This window comes from Littorina saxatilis, linkage group LG8 (assembly GCF_037325665.1).
Source record: "Littorina saxatilis isolate snail1 linkage group LG8, US_GU_Lsax_2.0, whole genome shotgun sequence".
NCBI classification, from domain to species: domain Eukaryota; kingdom Metazoa; phylum Mollusca; class Gastropoda; order Littorinimorpha; family Littorinidae; genus Littorina; species Littorina saxatilis.
Genome location: NC_090252.1, coordinates 28481987 through 28500886, shown reverse-complemented (window position 1 = coordinate 28500886; position 18900 = coordinate 28481987). Strand labels below are relative to the sequence as shown.

The 18900-nt window shown below is 39.6% G+C and overlaps 1 protein-coding gene across 2 annotated transcripts in view; it reads left to right on the top strand.

Moving 5' to 3' along the window:
* LOC138973211 (hemicentin-1-like) overlaps nucleotides 1-18900 on the top strand; it is an 82426-nt gene that overhangs the window by 26395 nt on the left and 37131 nt on the right. Inside the window, exons 2-9 of one of the 2 annotated variants that reach the window (XM_070345919.1) lie at nucleotides 2733-3025; nucleotides 3518-3532; nucleotides 9590-9880; nucleotides 10585-10780; nucleotides 11996-12123; nucleotides 12864-13148; nucleotides 14803-14935; nucleotides 16155-16330. In XM_070345919.1, the coding sequence (XP_070202020.1) occupies nucleotides 2953-3025; nucleotides 3518-3532; nucleotides 9590-9880; nucleotides 10585-10780; nucleotides 11996-12123; nucleotides 12864-13148; nucleotides 14803-14935; nucleotides 16155-16330 (1297 nt within the window). In that variant the 5' untranslated portion in view covers nucleotides 2733-2952. The remainder of the gene's footprint in view (nucleotides 1-2732; nucleotides 3026-3517; nucleotides 3533-9589; nucleotides 9881-10584; nucleotides 10781-11995; nucleotides 12124-12863; nucleotides 13149-14802; nucleotides 14936-16154; nucleotides 16331-18900) is intronic. The other variant, XM_070345920.1, reaches the window with a different exon arrangement.

Below are 18900 nucleotides of genomic sequence, written 5' to 3'. Positions count from 1 at the left end.
CCAATTTTGTCATAAAGTATAACTGGATAAACGTTTCTGCAAATTGTGCCTGAATCACGTATCGAGAGAGAGAGAGAGAGAGAGAGAGAGAGAGAGAGAGAGAGAGAGCGAGAGAGAGAGAGAGAGAGAGAGAGAGAGAGAGAGAGAGAGAGAGAGAGAGAGAGAGAGAGAGAGAGAGAGAGAGAGATTTCTCCCCCGCACCTTATCCCCTTTTGTTCACTCTCCTTTGCTATGTTCCAAGAAGAAATAACTTTTTAAATCGGGTAGTTTCACAACTTCTCACACATACAGATGATCAGGACAAGCCAAGCGTAAAAAAGTCAATATTCCAGCAACAAGAAAGTGTGCAGGAAACAATAAGTGTTCGTCGCTATCACCACTGAAGGCGAGTCATCGATCAATGTTAAACTGAAACTTTCTTTTCTGACTGGAGGTGTGTGTGTGTGTGTGTGTGTGTGTTTGTCTGTCTGTCTGTCTGTCTGTCTGTCTGTCTGTCTGTCTGTCTGCCTGTTTGCCTGTCGTGTCTCTCGGTGTGAATGCGTGTATTCGCCGGTCTCATTGTTCGTCGTTGGATGGTGTTTGTGTGTCTATCTCCACGTTTATCTGTAAACTACACATCTTTCAGAATGAGAAGGGTCGATACAGATTGAAAAACACAAGGCCACTAATCCCATCACCGTGTGCATAGCCTGCCAACCAGTGAATAACACATGACGTTGTCAAAGATACTTACAATGTGCCGACAGTAACATTCTCAGTTCTTATGAATATTTCATCACACAAAAATGTTCTTGGGTTTACTGCATAAAAGCTGTGTATTGATTACTGTCATAAACAGGTCAAACTAGTGAGCACAAAGCTTTTGTTTCTTAGTGTGAAAAAAAGAAACAAAACAAAACAAACAAGCACAAATGTGTCGTCTTGGTTATATTGTTTAAATTGATTTTGCAGTTTGGCCTTGGCTTACGTAGTGTACTACGAGTAAGTAAACTCGAGAGAGAGAGAGAGAGAGAGAGAGAGAGAGAGAGAGAGACAGAGAGAGAGAGAGAGAGAGAGAGAGAGAGAGAGAGAGAGAGAGAGAGAGAGAGAGAGAGAGAGAGGAGAGAGAGAGAGAGGCCAGTACAAATTCACAATGGAACTAAAAGCACCATGTCACTGTATGCTGCCTTTTCGGTGTTTTTTTATTTTATCAAAGGACAAACCATCGGGGAACACAGATCGAAACCATGTTGCTCTCTTGTTAAATGAAACACCGGTGTAACACGAAATTTTTACTCCACGAAAAATTTACTCCGGAGTACATATTTCGTACGAAATTCTTACTCCGAGTACACTTTTCGTACGAGAAAAGAACTCCCCAAGGCACGAAAAAATTACTCCCTCCACGAAATGTTTACTCCCCATTTTTTTTTACTTCCAGTAAAAATCTCGTACGCAAAAATGGGATGCGGGCGAAGGGATAATGCCAATAAGTGATCTCGCGCACACAAATGTCGCGCTGCCCTCCTTCCACCGCTTCCACCACCAAGAACTAACAGGGGACAAGGGAGTAAAAATATCGTACACCTGGCATGGGAAGTTAAATTGCTCGTGTTGAGGTGAAGTAATGTATTCGTTATTTATTCGTCAGGGGAGTAACATTTTTGTACGACATGTTTACTCGGAACTCACCTGTCTTGGGGAGTAATTTTCTCGTGCAATGGGGGAGTGGTTTTTTCGTAAAGGGAGTAAATTTTTCGTACGAAATGTTTACTCCGGAGTAAAAGTCTCGTGGGAGTAATTTTCTCGTGTTACACCGGTTTGTGTTATCGATCCCTAGCGAAAGACCGACGGTTTCTGAATGCTGGAAGGCAAGAACGACAAAAGTGTTATTGTGTGAGGGAAAATTGCTCGTTGTTAGCCCTGGCATGGTTGAGTGGTTTTGTAAACAATGTTGATTCCTCCACTTATGCTGTTTAGCTTAGGGTCAAATACCAGGATTGAAAGGATCAGCTCTGGCACTGGCATGATCGTGTGAAAAAGATGCCCCCTTTTTGACAACATAACAAATAGTCAAGGATCCATGACGGGTTCAAAGCCAGCGAAGGTTCATTTTTTGGACCGCGATCTGTTAAAAAGCGAAAGGTTGTCTATCCAGTTTAGGGTTGGATAAACAGGAACCAACACTCTTTTGGAAAGAGTGTTCCCGGCTGGATAACGGATTTGCGAATGTTGGTGATCTGTAATGACATTAATGGCCATACATAATAATGTTTGTTTTTTGTTGGTACCACGTCGCATTCCTTTCGGAACAAAAACAACGATTCAAAAAGCATAACCATAAATCAATCAAATCAATTCTTGCTTACAGATATTAAATCATAAGTTGTATCTCACAGTCACACGTTCATAATTGCTTAAAACAAATCCCTAGTATTGCCCATCCTTTGGAAAATACTTTGAAACAACAATGACTTGTGATTCCCTTTTAATGGAAGAATGCTACAACCAAAACTATCTATGAAACTGGAAGAATTCGGCATTGAAAGAAAACGCGAAGACTACAAAAAGTAAAAGAAATAATCAACAGTTGTTGAATCCTTGGAGACAAGAGTTTCGTTCAGAAAACAATCAAACACTTAGCGTGTATAACCAGTGCAACAGGCGCCAACAGTACACACCGTACAGGCTTATTTCTGCTCATAATATTATCCAGTTTGCATGGAAATGACCAGACATTTGATCTCTTTCAGGTGTGACCAGACAACGATCCTAGCCACGACCTACATACCACCAGCATGAACTGAACGCCGTCACCTAATATGAGACATCTTGCTGACATCCGGTAGCACATGGCGGTGCACTTCCGCCGTATGACAACACGACAGCTGTGAAACAATAAACTACAAGTGCTACAGTAGGAGGCTATTCTACTAAAGGAGTGGGGAAGAAGGAGGAGACTACAGAAACAAAATGGCTGCTTTCGCACAAAGGACTTGTACTTTTGTGGGTGTTGTGTTGGTATTCTTGACAACGTGTGTGCTAGGTAAGTTGTTCTTGCATTCCATGATATTTTTTCAACACTCAGAGATGTTTCGCCTATGCTGTTTTGATACACTTACAACGGCTTAACTACCAGGTTGATCGAGTTTTTCCGTCATCATGACTAAGCTGAGACGAAAACAGCCTGTTGTCGGTGACGTCATGTTTTTCGGTAGCAATTTTGATTTTAAGGGAAATCTCAATCATATTGTTAAATGAAAATCAGCGGAAAAAAGGCAAATTAGCCACTGTTTTTCTTTTGAATTTATAATTCCTTGGGAAAGAAATATCGAGAAGGATTATAAAATAGAATTCAGTTAAAGAAAAACAGGTAGTGCAGATCGGTTTTTGACAGTTTACTATTTATGATTTCTGTATATGAGCTTTAGAAAGTGGAAACACACGCTCACGTCTTGGTTCTTCTCCTCCAAGAAGCTAATATTTGTTTGATTTATACTTTCATTTTTATTTTGATTTGTTAATTTGTTTACATCAGAATGCAGCTCTCAGGGTAAGTCAAATGAGTGTTGGTCACGACTCTATACTTTTCTCAACCGTTGATCTTTCCGACTGTCTTAGGGTATGATGTGCGAGTTGGGCTTTGCTAGTGTTAATGTGTCTAACCCTTAAGCGGTATTGGTTTTAATACCGTGCATTTTATTGACTTCGTTAAGTATACTCCCTCTCACTAGCTGAGTAGTCAGAATTTCTTTTCAAGCTCTTTAACACTGTCTTTTTCTTCGACATACAGTGTAACGAATTTGCGTTTACAGTGACTAAAAGGTAAATATAATAGTAAACAGAAATCAACTCGGCTAAGTGAGTATGAAAAAGAACGAATAAGCAGATTGCCTTTTTGTGTAACAGGAACAAAAAGAAAAACAACCAAGCTCTACGTCTGCGATTTGACCTAAAACAAGTCTAAAACGCAAAATATACGCAAAATACACTATTGAAGAGAAAAAAAGGAGAAACAAATTTGGTTTCATTTCACATTTATTTTAGCACAATAACTTTTTTTTCAAAATCTAGAAGACCGTTTTTCAATTCTTCAGAAAAAAGTCTAGCATAAACAAAAAAAGGCTGTGTATTTTGTATTATAGATGCAGCAGAGGAAGTTGTATTGTTTTAAATGTTCTTGCATGATTGAATCGGATTGAGTGGTTGCTGTGCTTTTAAATTGTTTTGAATTTTCTACACAAGACATTCTGTTTGTGATTTGCATGATATGCATAGTCTGATTTTTGATTTTCTCGTTAAGTGTATAAATGAGTGCTTGTGGGTAAAAGGTTTCATTTTTGTTTTCTATAGCTGGTCATAATGAATACTCCTTCAGACTTTTTTTTAAAACATCATTGTATATTCGCGCCAGATAAGAACGAGCAGCTGGTCTTGATACATTATTATTGTTGACATACGACATAGATGTGATACGTTTATGGATTCGTTTCTGCTAGTTGTAGAAATATCTGGTAGAAATTTCATCTTTCTTCTATCCTCGTTAGCAATTCATTAATCTACTGACAACTCAGACTTTCTTCTTTAATATTTTAAAAATCTTATGGTGTTGGTTGCTTAATTCGGTAGTTGTTTATCAAAAAGTTATTGTCATTCTGCATACAGCAAGCGTGATTAAAGCGCTGTAGAAAGTTAGCATCTTAGTACTAATCAAACAGATTTTCCACGTGGCATTAGATTGGACACATCGAAAACGAAACATTTGCCATACTGGCATACTCCCGATTAACAACACGATGCTAGCTAACATGCTAAACTTTTTTTATGCTAAGAGCAAAATATCCACTTCGCCCACTTTCTACAAATGGATACTTTGAATAGCTGACTTTATACAGGGCTGATTCGATTTTATTCGGGTGATCGTGAGTGAATCACATTTTTGTTTATGTTTACTTTTGTTTTCTTTTTAGAAGCATTGAAAGGTTTGCTTAGAGAAGAAGAGTTATCAGCAATTCTTAAATGAGGTGCTACAATACCTCATTTATTGGAATTGTCCCAATGGAATTGTCCTGCCACATCATGTGGGCTTTTTCTTGCAACATTCTGTGGAGCCTTTCTATAGTTATCATGCTAGAATGTTCTTAGATATCCTGTGACATTTTTCTTTGGACATTCTGTGGAGTTATGTCATTAGATATCCTGCTGGAATTTCTCTGCCACATCCAGTGGCATTTTCTGTAGATAGTCTGTGGAGTTTATCTGTAAATATCCTGTGGCATTTTTCATGAATCATTCTGTGGAATTTTTGTAAATATTCTCTGGAATTTTCCTGCGACATCCTGTGTCGTATTTCCTGTTACCTTTTTGAGTAGATATCTGCTGGAAATTTCCTGGGAGATCCTGTGGGAGCTAGTTTCTCAGACATTCTGGGTGTTTTTTCTGTAGATATCCGTCTCGAAATTTCCTGAGACATCCTATGTCATTCCCTCTACAGACGTTCAGATGCTTGATCTTATCTGAGACATCTTATATACGTTTATTTGGTGTTATTATGTGTGCGCTACTAAATGTACTGGCATGCTCTTGCAAGAGTTTGTTTCAAGAGCACAGAGATGCGGTGTGTGTAACATGTACATTTGTTGGCTGAATGTTGTTGAATGTACAGTACACAAAAACATACTTCCAAGTGTGCGTGTTTCTGGAAAGCACTGAAGTATGATGAATGAGCACAGACGCATCCTTTCAGGAGTTGCTTTCTTGAGATCACTGAAGTGTAATGCGTGTGACACGTTCTGCATTGTAATGCGTGTAATACATTCTGCATTAGTTGGTTCTACGTCTCTCTGCTGCTTTTTACATTTAGTCAAGTTTTGACTAAATGTTTTAACATAGAGGGGGAATCGAGACGAGGGTCGTGGTGTATGTGTGTGTGTGTGTGTGTGTGTGTGTGTGTGTGTGTGTACCCCCGTTTCCACAGGTTTGGTTGCCTAAATCACCATAAGGCAACCATCCACACGTGGATGGCAACCTAAACTCTGGATGGCAACCTAATTGTGTGGATGGTCGCTTCATTTAACACCGTTAAATTGACTTTTTTGACGGAAAGAATGTCATAACAATGTTCAAAATGACATTCTTTCCGTCCTCTATAGGCGACGAAATAGGTCAAATTTTGTGCATTTTTTAGTGCAAAATTCTTCGATGCCGGAGCGAGTACTGCACCCAGTGCTGTTGTAGTGCAAGTGCACTAGAAAGGCACTACACCCAGTGCCGCCTCTTAGGTAACCATCCACACTTTAGGTATGTGTGTGTGTGTGTGTGTGTGTGTGTGTGTAGAGCGATTCAGAGTAAACTACTGGACCGATCTTTATGGAATTTTACATGAGAGTTCCGGGGTATGATATCCCCAGACAGTTTTTTTCATTTTTTCGATAAATGTCTTTTATGACGTCATATCCGGCTTTTTGTAAAAGTTAAGGCGGCACTGTCACACCCTCAATTTTCAATCAAATTGATTGAAATTTTGACCAAGCAATCTTCGACGAAGGCCGGACTTCGGTATTGCATTTCAGCATGGAGGCTTACAAATTAATTCATGACTTTGGTCATTAAAAATTTGAAAATTGTAATTAAAATTATTTTTTTATAAAACAATCCAAAATTACTTTTATTGTATTCTTCATCATTTTCTGATTCCAAAAACATATAAATATGTTATATTTGGATTAAAAATAAGCTCTGAAAATTAAAAATATAAAAATTATGATTAAAATTAAATTTCCGAAATCGTTTTAAAAACTAGTTCATCTTATTCCTTGTCGGTTTCTGATTCCAAAAACATATAGATATGATATGTTTGGATTAAAAACACGCTCAGAAAGTCAAAACGAAGAGAGGTACAGTAAAGCGTGCTATGAAGCACAGCGCAACCGCTACCGCGCCAAACAGGCTCGTCACTTTCACTGCCTTTTGCACTAGCGGCGGACTACGTTCAGTTTCATTCTGTGAGTTCCACAGCTTGACTAAATGTTGTTATTTCGCCTTACGCGACTTGTTGTTTAATGTTGTTGAATGTACCTACAAAAACCGCATTCTTTCGAGTGCCAGTTTATGGAGAGCACATAGTGTTGTGTATTCACTTGTCAGATGTACGTTAATTGTCTTGTAGTCCTGATGGTGTGCTACAACCACGACTCTGACAAAACGAATCAGAAGGAATAACTACACTTGGCATATCTTAATTCCTTATTTTTTTCATTTTTCTTCTTCTGTTTTTGTGTGTGTAGAAAAACTGACATGCATCTAGTTGTCGCTCTGTATTTGTATTGCGTCAGTTTGTGCATTTGTTTTGAGATGCACGAATACATTCTCTCTTGTTACGGACTATGATGCAGAATACGTCAAAGACATCTGTTTACGTCTCTACATTCTTGTCGATACTTCACCCCAAAGGTCCTGGTTTTGCCTTACTAAATACCACTGAGTCTGACAGAAACAAAAACGTCATTTCTGGTTGAATTCATCCTCACTTCTCTTCTTCTCTGTCATTGCATTGATAGTTTTCACACGCCATTAGGTGAGGAGTCGCAGTGCATGTGACTGTTTAAGTCTCTTGAAAATACCTTCCCTTTTGTGCATATGATCATATACGCCACTGCAGATTTGTCAAGCCTTCTGTATGGTATATATAGGAGCATCCGTCCACTTTGACAAAACTGAAATTGGAATGAGTAGCTACACTTGATATAGCAAGATTTGAAGCAGAGATAACCAAATCGTCCGCCCGATCGCCACGGGCGATCAAAAAATCCATCGGGCTAGTAGAAACCGCCTGGCAACTCGCCCGGCTAGCCAGTCAAAATCCTGGTAAAATACAACACTTCTATCTAGTATCAGAGCGTTATAAACACTGCAGATGCAGCAACTGTGGTATGTACCAGGCCCGCGAAATTTCTGACGGGCTAGTGACTTTCTTGAAGTTACCCGCCCAGCTAGCGAGTTTACATTTTGAGATTCGGCCATCCCTGTGAAGTAACAAGTGTGACAAGATATGAGCTTTTGTTTTTAAGCAGTCATCACTTGCTCTTTAAATGTAAACAGTTTCGAACACAGAGACCACCATCTAAACTGAGAAAGGACAGTATTAAACAATGTCGACTGCACGTGAGAGGGAACAATAAAGAGACCAAAAAGCAATGTACTCACGTTAAAATGACGAACACGGAACGAATAACAGCGACGTTTCGACCTAAGGGTCTTCTTCAGGCACAAAAACACAAAAGTACACTCACAAAAAAGAAGAAGAACGACGATAGAACAGATAAAGAGGACAATAACTGACAAAACAAATGCACTGCACAAACCAACAAATTAATGACAAAGGAAACACAATTGAATTACAACACTTTACGTTTTTGGTAAGTGTCCGTCTAAAGACGCTCAGTCTAGACATTAACGAGCAGATACCTCTCCAAAAACAGAGAATACATCAAGTTTAGTTAATGTACAGGTTGTGGGAAGATATGGTTTGCAGTTAGTGCATGATTGCTGAACAGTGTATTGTTTGAATTGAGCTTTTGATGTGTGACTGTCGGCTGAAGGGTTCGTGTACTGCTTTGGTGTATTGGTGACAATGATCTTCTGCCCTTAACTACAGTGATAGAATCTTAAATGCATAAGTAAAACACAGAAATACCATTGAGTTCTTCGTGTAATGCTTTTGTTTCAAAGTATGGCTGCAGCTGGATAAAACTATTGAATTTTGTAGAAGCAAACACAATTCTGATAGGAAATGAACAACAAATCAAGGCTATTACTTTTTTCATCCAAAATGCAGATAGGAGAATTATTAAATAATAAGAAAAGAAACGAGTGAGAACGTTGAGTACTTAAGCAAAGGGCAGAAAAGGGGTACACACAGATTTACTTCACGATAGCTGCTATGGTTTCAAACATGCGATATAATATTTCTTCAGAATGCCATGTCAGAGCTGTTTTGAACCTGCAAAACAAATCAATGCAGAATTATATATATATATATATTTTTTTACCTCTAAGCAAAAACAGTTGTCTTTTTATTTTATTTACGAAGATGGTATCCCATTACTTGACACCAGCTACTCTTATAAAACCATCTCACTTTACTACAACGAATAATTGTTTATACATTAATGGAATAATTAGTTATTATCCACTTCCCTTCTAAAACTAGACTAATTTACGATGTATCCTATTGACTTCTTACAAAATCGACAACAATTGTCCGGAATGCAGCCCACAACATGTCTGTTTTACAACTGAAAGTGGAATTACAAGTTACCATCCGCTACACCTCTGAAAACAGCTAATGTCATCAAGTAAAGATGGTAGTACAAGAATGTTGCTAAGATGTATTTTCTTTGGTAAATTTTCCGAAATGGCCAGTAAGACAAAGGTTAGGTTTCAACTTCCCCAAACGATGAGAAAAAGTCAGGGCGAAATTATGCGTTGCAGCGGTTTTTCTGACTGCAGGGGTCATACATCTCCATGGTATTATTCATAATTTCTTTAATTTTCGGAAACCAATTTACTTCAGAAACTAAAACAGCCTCTCCCTTCGTTCCTTGTACAGCCCAGCCTCAAATCACAGCGAACGGGTTGTTCATCACTGGCCAAGAGAAGTCACTGGCCTGCTACATCACCACTGCAGAAACAGTCAGCAATTTTCCTCTCACCTGGTCACGTGGTGGTTCGAGTCTAGCTGCCTCGGAGGAAAAGACAGTCATCGTGTCAGGGAACGTGAGGAATTACAACAGCTTTTACAAGTTCACTGTTCAGCCAAGTGACAACGAGGATACTTTTACCTGCACGGCCAACTTTCCCTCTGGGACAACCACGGCTTCTTGGACTGTCTATGTGTACAGTAAGTTAAGGCCCACACAAATGCTTGTTTCCGATAATACGACCAAACAAATAAAAAAATAAATTCCGCCCGTCACGCTCAGTCAAGTTTTGAGTTTGATCAAGATTCCTCGGTACAGTCCTTTAATGCAATAATGCGTCATCCACACATAGGGAAAGGTCCAAGAATAGGGATTACGTTTTGGTTTCATGCTGATAACTAGCTTGTTTTCTTGCAAAATAGTTTCATGTTGTGCTTGTTAGTTGTTCTCGCTTTAGTGTATGTAGTAAATGTTAATTAGAGCGCATTATAGATCAGTGAAGAGGCAATCACGAATGATTGTAAAAGGCCAACCATACTTTAAAATAACATGATACCGTCAACTCAGTTCTAGTGTCAGACTAATTGAAATGTGCATCAGATGTGTTTGATTCGGTTTAATAAGAATTTTTTTTTAAACACAACAAGAAACTAAAGAAAGTAATACAAATGGATAAAACTACTAACTGTTCACACAACAAATACTTTTTGATATACTCTTTTGATACATGCAAGTTATCCTGAGAGGGTTAATGTCGTGAATGAAATGTTTTCAGCGCTCTAGCACAGTTAGTTTGTCAGGACAGGTATAAAAAACAGTTATTCCAACATGTAGAATTATCTGACAATCTAAATCTCTGTAATTAAAAGTATATAAATGGCTAATTGTTCTCACTGTATTTCAGAGGGTCCAGACGATCCTGTGGTCACTGGTCCGAGCACCGTTGTCAGCGGCGTTCCCAGCACGTGGACTTGCGTTGTAGACGGAGCTTCTGGTACAGCTTCCAACGTCTACTGGCAGTTTGGAAACGGAAGCAGACTTGATTTTGGAACCTTCAATAATGTTGGGGCAGTTTATAGGGACACAAACAATCTGGAGATGTGAGTACTTGGATGGATTAATGGATGGATGGTTGGGTTGGCTGGTTGAGTAACGTTTGATTCAATCATTGTAGGGTGGATGGGATGCATTTGAATTTGATAATTAAGATTGGTGCTGAGCACACGGATTTCATTGCTTGCAAGAGTTCTGGTGTTTTGTCTCAAAGCTCCTTTTCCTCAGGCGAAGAGTTGTATCTGTTTTGCCTCAACAAGAATCCAAATTTACTTTGACGGACGCAGTGGCGTAGTGGTAAGACATCGGCCTCCTAGTCGGCAGGTCGTGAATTCGTGGGTTAAGGGTTGGAGATTTGTCCGATCTCCCAGGTCAACTCATGTGCAGACCTGCTAGTGCCTTAACCCCCTTCGTGTGTACACGTAAGAAACAGTCCAAGTGCGCACGGAACAGATCCTGTAATCCATGTCAGAGTTCGGTTGGTTATAGAAACACGAACATACCCAGCATGCTTCCCCCGAAAACGGCGTATGCTGCCTGCATGGCGGGGTGAAAACGGTCATAGACGTAAAAAGCCACTAATGCAAAAACATGAGTGAACGTGGGAGTTTAAGCCCATTACATGAAAGAAGAAGAATAAGAAGAAGAATTTACTTTAAGCTTAGCTATGTTTCAGTGGAAAAGAGAGTAACACTTTTTAACTTTATACTGCAACATATCAGGGCATCTGGCTTCCCTGTACATTTGCTTTGACAAAGTCACTCAAACGAGAACATATCAGAGACTGTATTTAAGCAGGAAGTTCGTGTGTTAAATCTAGAAAAAACAAAATACATCAAAAAGAAAAGCATGTAGTTTTTCAAAGCATAATCTGTGGGAAAACAAGAAATATAAGTCTAAGGAACGTTTAGTTATGGACAAAACGAAACATTAACAGTTTTGTCTACAATTCACTGTTACATTAACTTACCTTTCTTGTTTTGTTTTTATTGTAGATATAGGAAACAGTAGCAGTCAATCTTTTGCGTATTTTTAATGTTGTTTTATTTCATGTGTCAAAAAAACATGAATGTTAAGATACTGGAACGTTTTAATATTTAATAAACACAAGACATTCACTTAACAATTAAAACGTTCAAGTGGCTTACATTACGTTTTGTTTGATTCTTGACTGAGACGCCTTAGCAGTCTATCTGTCTTTATGATTTTTATTTCTTGTGGTTTTATGCCGTGTGGTTTTATTTAATGTGGTTTGATTTCAGTCACAATACAACAAGTACGTTGTCACTGACCGTATCCACAGGGGCGCCCAACTTCGGATTGTCCTGCTATGCTGTTCACTTTGATACAAGCATACAGAAAATGACCAGCCGTTCTATCACCGTTACCTGTAAGTTTCAATAGACGTTTTGCGGAAATAACTCTGTCAGACTGTTTAAGCGGTGTGACCGAGTAACTTCCCCTTTTACTGATCCAAGCTTTTTAACTAACAACTAGCTCGCTACTGGCTGGCTTTAACTTGTCATCGCGACTATAATCAACTAAGTCTGATATGTATGTTAATATGCAGTGTGCGCTCTTTGCTTCAGAATATATGCACATCACGGGCATGAATCGCCGTCGATTGCTTACAATAAATGCTAAGCACGTGTGTTGTCCTAAACTCTCGTGGCCTCAAGCCAAATCCACGTGGCCTCGGTCAAAACACGTTGTCAGCGATCACTGCGGGCTGGCAATCATTACCACAACGAATCGTGAACTTTGATGAGTATATTTTCGAAAGAACAGGGTATCATTGTAAGCGCACGGCGCAACACATCAACCTTGTATTAGTTGATCGTCGCGATGACAGGTCGAAGCCGGTCAGTAGCGAGCCAGTTGCTAGTTGAAAAGCTTTGATCAGTAAAAAGGGTTCTTACTCCGTGCTGCAGTTTTTCGTGTTTAAACGACTATTGCCGTTTTCTCAGATATTGTGAAGCTGGTTTGAAATTCAATTCCGCCTCGAAGTCTTAAGTCTCATTGGCCAGAAACAAACACACATGAAGTGTTCTTAATCTGAAGAAAACAAAACAAAACAGACGATCACCCCACATGAAATGTCACTATAATTATTATCATGTCCTTGTCCAGATCCTCCCGTTGTGGCAGGAGGGAACGTCACCGTCACTGTAACAGCCGGTGCCACTTATACCATTACCTGTGCCGCCGATGCCTCTCCGGCAATAACCTCAATCACGTGGTTCAAAGATGGCGTCCAAATTAGCATTCCTTCCGGTCGCTACTCCGGTGGGACCCCCAGCACACCGGATCTTACAGTCACCAACGTGGTCAAAGAAGATAGTGGGGCCTACGTCTGTTCTGCATCCAACGGCATCGGTACAGCAAACGGAAGTGTCAACACTCTGATTATCCGATGTAAGTATCGTACGATTTTAAGAGTTCTGTTTGTTTGTACTTGTGATGGTTTTTGTCGCGTTTGTCGAGATGGATACCAATGGCTCTTTAGAACTCAATCCACACAATACAACTTTTTATTTGTTAGATTGTATTTATCTTTAACAAAAATGTAGTCAAGAAAGGTGTGTTTGTTTGTATTTTGGTGGTGTTTTTGTTATCTAAGCAATGAGAATTGAAGAATGACTTTGGGAGAAAACTGCAAGAAAGAAAAGGTTAAAGGCACACACCTTCTCGGCTCACCATCTCAGATATGGCGCGCCTTTTACATGGGTTAAAACAATTTATCCTACATACGTGAGAGAGACACCCGTGAGATAATAATCGTTCAAATCACACGTGTGTATATCATGTAAATGAGGTCATGTCAAGCAAGTCTGGCAGGGACCTGTTTTTCCACTGCTTATGATGCCAAAGTTACCGAGACAAACGTCATTATAGAGAAAAAAAAAATTGCGCTCGCTAATTACCCTTGATGAATTTTTAGAACTAACAGGTCACACCACACTTTCAGAGTGACGTTTCTTTGCTTTGACGTAATAGATTGCACGAGGCTTTAGAAGAGATCGAGGTTCTAAAACAAGCGTCTTCAATTTAGCTGCCTCGACTGCAGGACATTTTCAGTAAAATACACGTAAGTACAGTATGAAGGATAAACAGAATACTACATGGCTTGCTGTGTCGTACCAGATTTACACTCGTTGCTTTATCAAATAGTGAACAGCTCGCTTTCGCTCGCAGTTCTATATCTAAAAAACAAAAATCGTGTAAATCTGGTACGACACAGCAAGCCACTAGGACACATATCACAAACCAACATTGTGGCTGCTTCCGTTGCAGAAGTTGCATTGTGTGGATTGCTTTCTTAAGAGCCACTGGTATACATCTCCAAAATTAATTCATACAATGCCAACTCTGCACAAGGAGCGGTCAGTGTTAAATGTTGGTGTATAGTCCTGTAGACTGATTGTCTTATAACACGTAAAAGCCTAAGCAAACCAGAGATGGTGGACCGAATGTTTTAAAAATGAACGATTTTTTTGGTGCTCGAATTTGTTCTGATTATTCACATTTTGAAAGTTTAAGTTAATGAAAATATGAATTAAGATGAAAATGCAAAGCTGTGTACTGTGTACATTTGACACCCATTGGTTCTTTACACAGTTATTTCTATTGCCTTAGTTCATTAATGGAACACATTTTGGTCAGACTCGATCGGTTCTCTATGTTAATGATAGCGCTACTTGTCATCAACCTTCTATTCTAGTTGCTACTTTTTGCTTTATTCTTTTGTTTAATTATCTTACTTCTTCTTCTTCTTCTTCTTCTTCTTCTTCTTCTTCTTCTTCTTCTTCTTCGTCTTCTTCTTCTTCTTTTGGCAAGGTTTTTGTCTACTTCCTTTTAAATTGCCACCTTTTTGTTTTCTTCTTCATTTTTTCCCGTCTTCGACTTCTGCTTCTCCTTATGTTCTTCTTTGTCTTCCTCTCCTCAGCCTTCTTCTTCTTCTTTTTGGAAGCCACACATTTCAAACCTTTGCTCGCTACTTTCTCTCTTTGTCTACGTTTACCCCTTCCCTGGTGACTTGAACAATGTCATCTGTTTGCTGTACCTACAGACCGACCTGTCGTCACAAGCAGTGAGAATCCGGTGGGAGGCGTTCTAGGTGGCGATGTGGCTGTCTCCTGCGTGATCGACGCTTACCCGGCTCCAACCACCGTCCGCTGGTACAGCGTGAACATCAACACAGGGTAAGTGATTGCACGTGACAATGATCGTCTCCTGCGTGATCGACACTAATCCCGTTCACTCCAACGTCTTCAGGTATAGCACTGTCTCGAAACTAACGCGATAGTCTGACAGAGTTGCGCCCCTGGGACAGCAGGTAGTTCCGGTTTGTATTTGCAAAATGGAACCGCATGACAATCCGCCCTTCAACTTCTTCACCCACGTAGTTTGAACAGCAGACACAGTAACGTTTCCCTCCACCACTTATCTTCTTCTCTCGTTCAGCCATTTTGGACATAAGCAAAACAACCGGACAGCGCCGCGGGCTATGGCAGGGACGGACAACTCTTATCACTTTCGTTTTGAGACAATGCTATAGCGTGAACATCAACACAGGGTAAGTGATTGCACATGACAATGATCGTCTACTGCGTGATCCACGCGAGTACGCCTCACCTCAGCGTGTACGGGTTTAGCGGTAATACGAACCTAGTGATTTCAAACGTGATGGTCTCCGGCGTGTTGACGCTAACTCGCCGAACGTGGTTGTCTTCTGGTAGGTATAGCGTTCACACTGACACAGGGTAAGTGGTTTCGTTGTAGGTTTTTAAACAACCCTTCACCCTAATTGGCTATGCGAGACGTTACCGATGTAAGTGTGGTTCTCTTCTGAGTTAACAAGGTGGTCTCTGTTTTTGAATCTGTTTTCATTTTGGTCTATTACAGTAGGAAGAAGAATGGTCTTAAGAAAATCTCGTGTTGTTCATACGTGTTACTTCAAATCTTGTTTAAAACAATATTGATCTCCTTTAAAAAGTTATAAAATAGTGATAGAGTGTCTGCAATGTAGTGTTTGTCACGAGAGGGAGCGAGAGAGAACGAACGAACGAACTTTATTACTCAAGAATGGAGATTTTAGGCTGACGCCTAGTCTTACAATCTGTCCCTGCTAAAACCAAAACATGTATTGAGGTGGATACAATGACAATCGTAAACGGACAAGTATGAAAGTTATACATGTACAGATTAATCATGCAGTATTGCAAACTACTACATTATCTTTACGAATATCAAATGAATAAGAATACATTTAAAATGACATGTCAAAATAATGCAAAGGGATAAAGAGAGACAGAGAAAGAGATAGAGACACAGCGACATAATAAATACACCGCTGCAAAAACTAGAAGTTGGCTCTTACTCATCTGGAAGAGGTAATTTGTATGCTCTCTGACATTACAGAGGAGAAACAGAAATCATCCCTGTCAATAGTGCTGGCAAGTATTCAGGAGGAAACGCAACCGCACCGGGCCTTACTATCCGCAATCTTGCAAACAGCGACGCTGGGTATTACCGTTGTAAAGTGGACAACGACGTCGGCAGAGGGGAGGGCCCTAATGTTCAAGTTCAGGTCAACTGTGAGTATACTGAGCCCCGACATTTAAAAGTCACTCGGCTCATAGGTGATCGATTTTGTTTTAGATGTGAACAAGATTGAAACCATGGGGAGTTGGGTAGAGATTTCAACATTGTGTTTTGGATTTTAAGTTATAAATTTGAGGTGAAGGGGTGATGGATAAAATTAAGTGTCAGTAGTTTTATTAAGGTAAACAAGATAACTGAAGGAGTAGTTTTGTAACACATACAACAATACTATTTTTAAAGGGGTTGAATTTATACCAAAAAATACATAGTTTAAAATTATTCATGCATTGACAACATTAGCGCTTTGGAATACAACTGGACTTTATTTGGGAGAGGGGGCGGATGAGTAAACCGTACTTAACTTATATTGATCTTCGTTATTCTTGTATGACAGAAACCAGTGTTTTTGGTTTTTTTTGGATGCAATACAGCGTGTCTTTGCTTTCGTGTATACTTTACTGCATGCGCTATATGCATGTCCCATAGATAGAAAATAATGTTGCTCGTATCATGTACAATACATGTGAACTGTGATTAATATCAACTATTTGTACCAAAACGCGAATTCAATCAAATTAAACAATTAAGTTGTTTATGCTAATGACATAGCACGTGCTTCATCTCATGAAGGGAATTCAAAAGACAAACTGAAACAAGCACATAGAAAATAAAACTGCAAAAATAAAAATAGTACCTTCCTGTGTTTCGTTTTTGATTTTGAATTATTGCCAGTAAGTCAAAAATCATCGTTTGTCATATACAATGATGTTGTTTGTTCGATTCTCACTTCAACCTATACCGGCACGGTTGGCCTAGTTGTAAGGCGTCCGCCCCGTGATCGGGAGGTCGTGGGTTCGAACCCCGAACCCCGGCAGGGTCATACCTAAGACTTTAAAATTGGCAATCTAGTGGCTGCTCCGCCTGGCGACTGGCATTATGGGGTTAGTGCTAGGACTGGATGGTCCGGTGTCAAAATAATGTGACTGGGTGAGACATGAAGCCTGTGTTGCGACTTCTGTCTTGTATGTGGCGCACGTTATATGTCAAAGCAGCACCGCCCTGATATGGCCTTTCGTGGTCGGCTGGGCGTTAAGCAAACAAACAAACAAACAAACAAACTTCAACCTATTAATATATTATGCTGGGCCAATTGAAATGTTTTTCCTTTCTGTGTTACAAACATAGTGTTCTCCGTGTCTATCACAGTAAACTGAAGTAGTGAATTCATGTTGTACATTTTGTCCATGCTAATATAACAATAGCAAATAGGTAAGCAGTGGAAATACATTATCATAAGTCCAAAGAGGTTAGCTGTCTGTCATGCAGAATTCGAATCATCGGTTCCCCCTTATTTGTTAAAGACCAGGTAGTTTGTTTTGGTCAAATAGCGTAGCTGCTGTTACAGCTTTGCTGCAAGTTGCGTGTGTGTTTCAACTAGATGGAGCAAGATTTAAGTAAGCTAGAGCAGTAATGTGCTGTGCAGACCGCTTTGGATAATAGAGCCAAATTAAAGAAGTCAGGGAATGATATTAAAATAATAATTTAGCAGAAATCAGTAGGTGCTTCTTGTTGATTTGGCTTTTGAATTTCCTTCACTTTTACTGTGTGGCTTACACCTTTGTTAATAATGAGTGTTGTGTATTTGCACATGTTTAAAGTGTTCAATTGTACGCTTTGCATTTGAAATGTTATTGTATGCTTTAGCAACAAATTTGTGATTTTTATATACGCTAATGTATTAACATTTTATGTTTGCAATTATTTAAGAAAAACGAATATTTGCACATGTTCGCAGTTACCAGAAAAATTTGTCTTGCATAAACTTTGAAGATTAATGCCATGATGATTGTTTCTGTTCGTACAGCTCTTCCATGTAAGGACAAGCTTTGTCTTCACATTATACCCCACTTCTCATCCAATAGCCCCTTCTTCTTCTTCTTCTTCTTCTTCTTCTTCTTCTTCTTCTTCTTCTTCTTCTTCAACCGTAGCACACACATTTCTGCCTTCCTAAGAGGCTTGATACCGCAGCATGTCTGGCTCTTAGGAAGGGCCAATACCACGTCATGGCGTGACATTCCGCGTGTTTCCTTCCGGTTTACTGATCATGTTCTTCGGTTCCTTTTTTAGATTACAACCCTCTTTTCGATCTCATTCAATATAACACTTGTCAAGAAGGGTGTTGCAGGTTGCGAGCGGATGATGTTGCTGCTTGTTTTGATAGTGTTTTACCGATAGTCATAATAACTAGCCAATCAATAATAATTATTAAGCAAAAGAAGAAGAAGAAGAACACAACCGTAGCGTCCTCTTAGAAGGAAGGAAACACGCGGAACACGCGGAATGCCACGCCATGACGCGGTATAGGCCCTTCCTAAGAGAATAAGAAGAATAAGAATACTTTATTATCTCATAGAGAAATTCAGGCGTGGTACATAACAATAAGAGCCAGACATGCTGCAGTATAAAGCCTCTTAGGAAGGCAGAAATGTGTGTGCTACGGGTGTCTTCTTCTTCTTCTTCTTCTTCTTCTTCCAAATCCACTTTATAGAATGTATAAAACCCC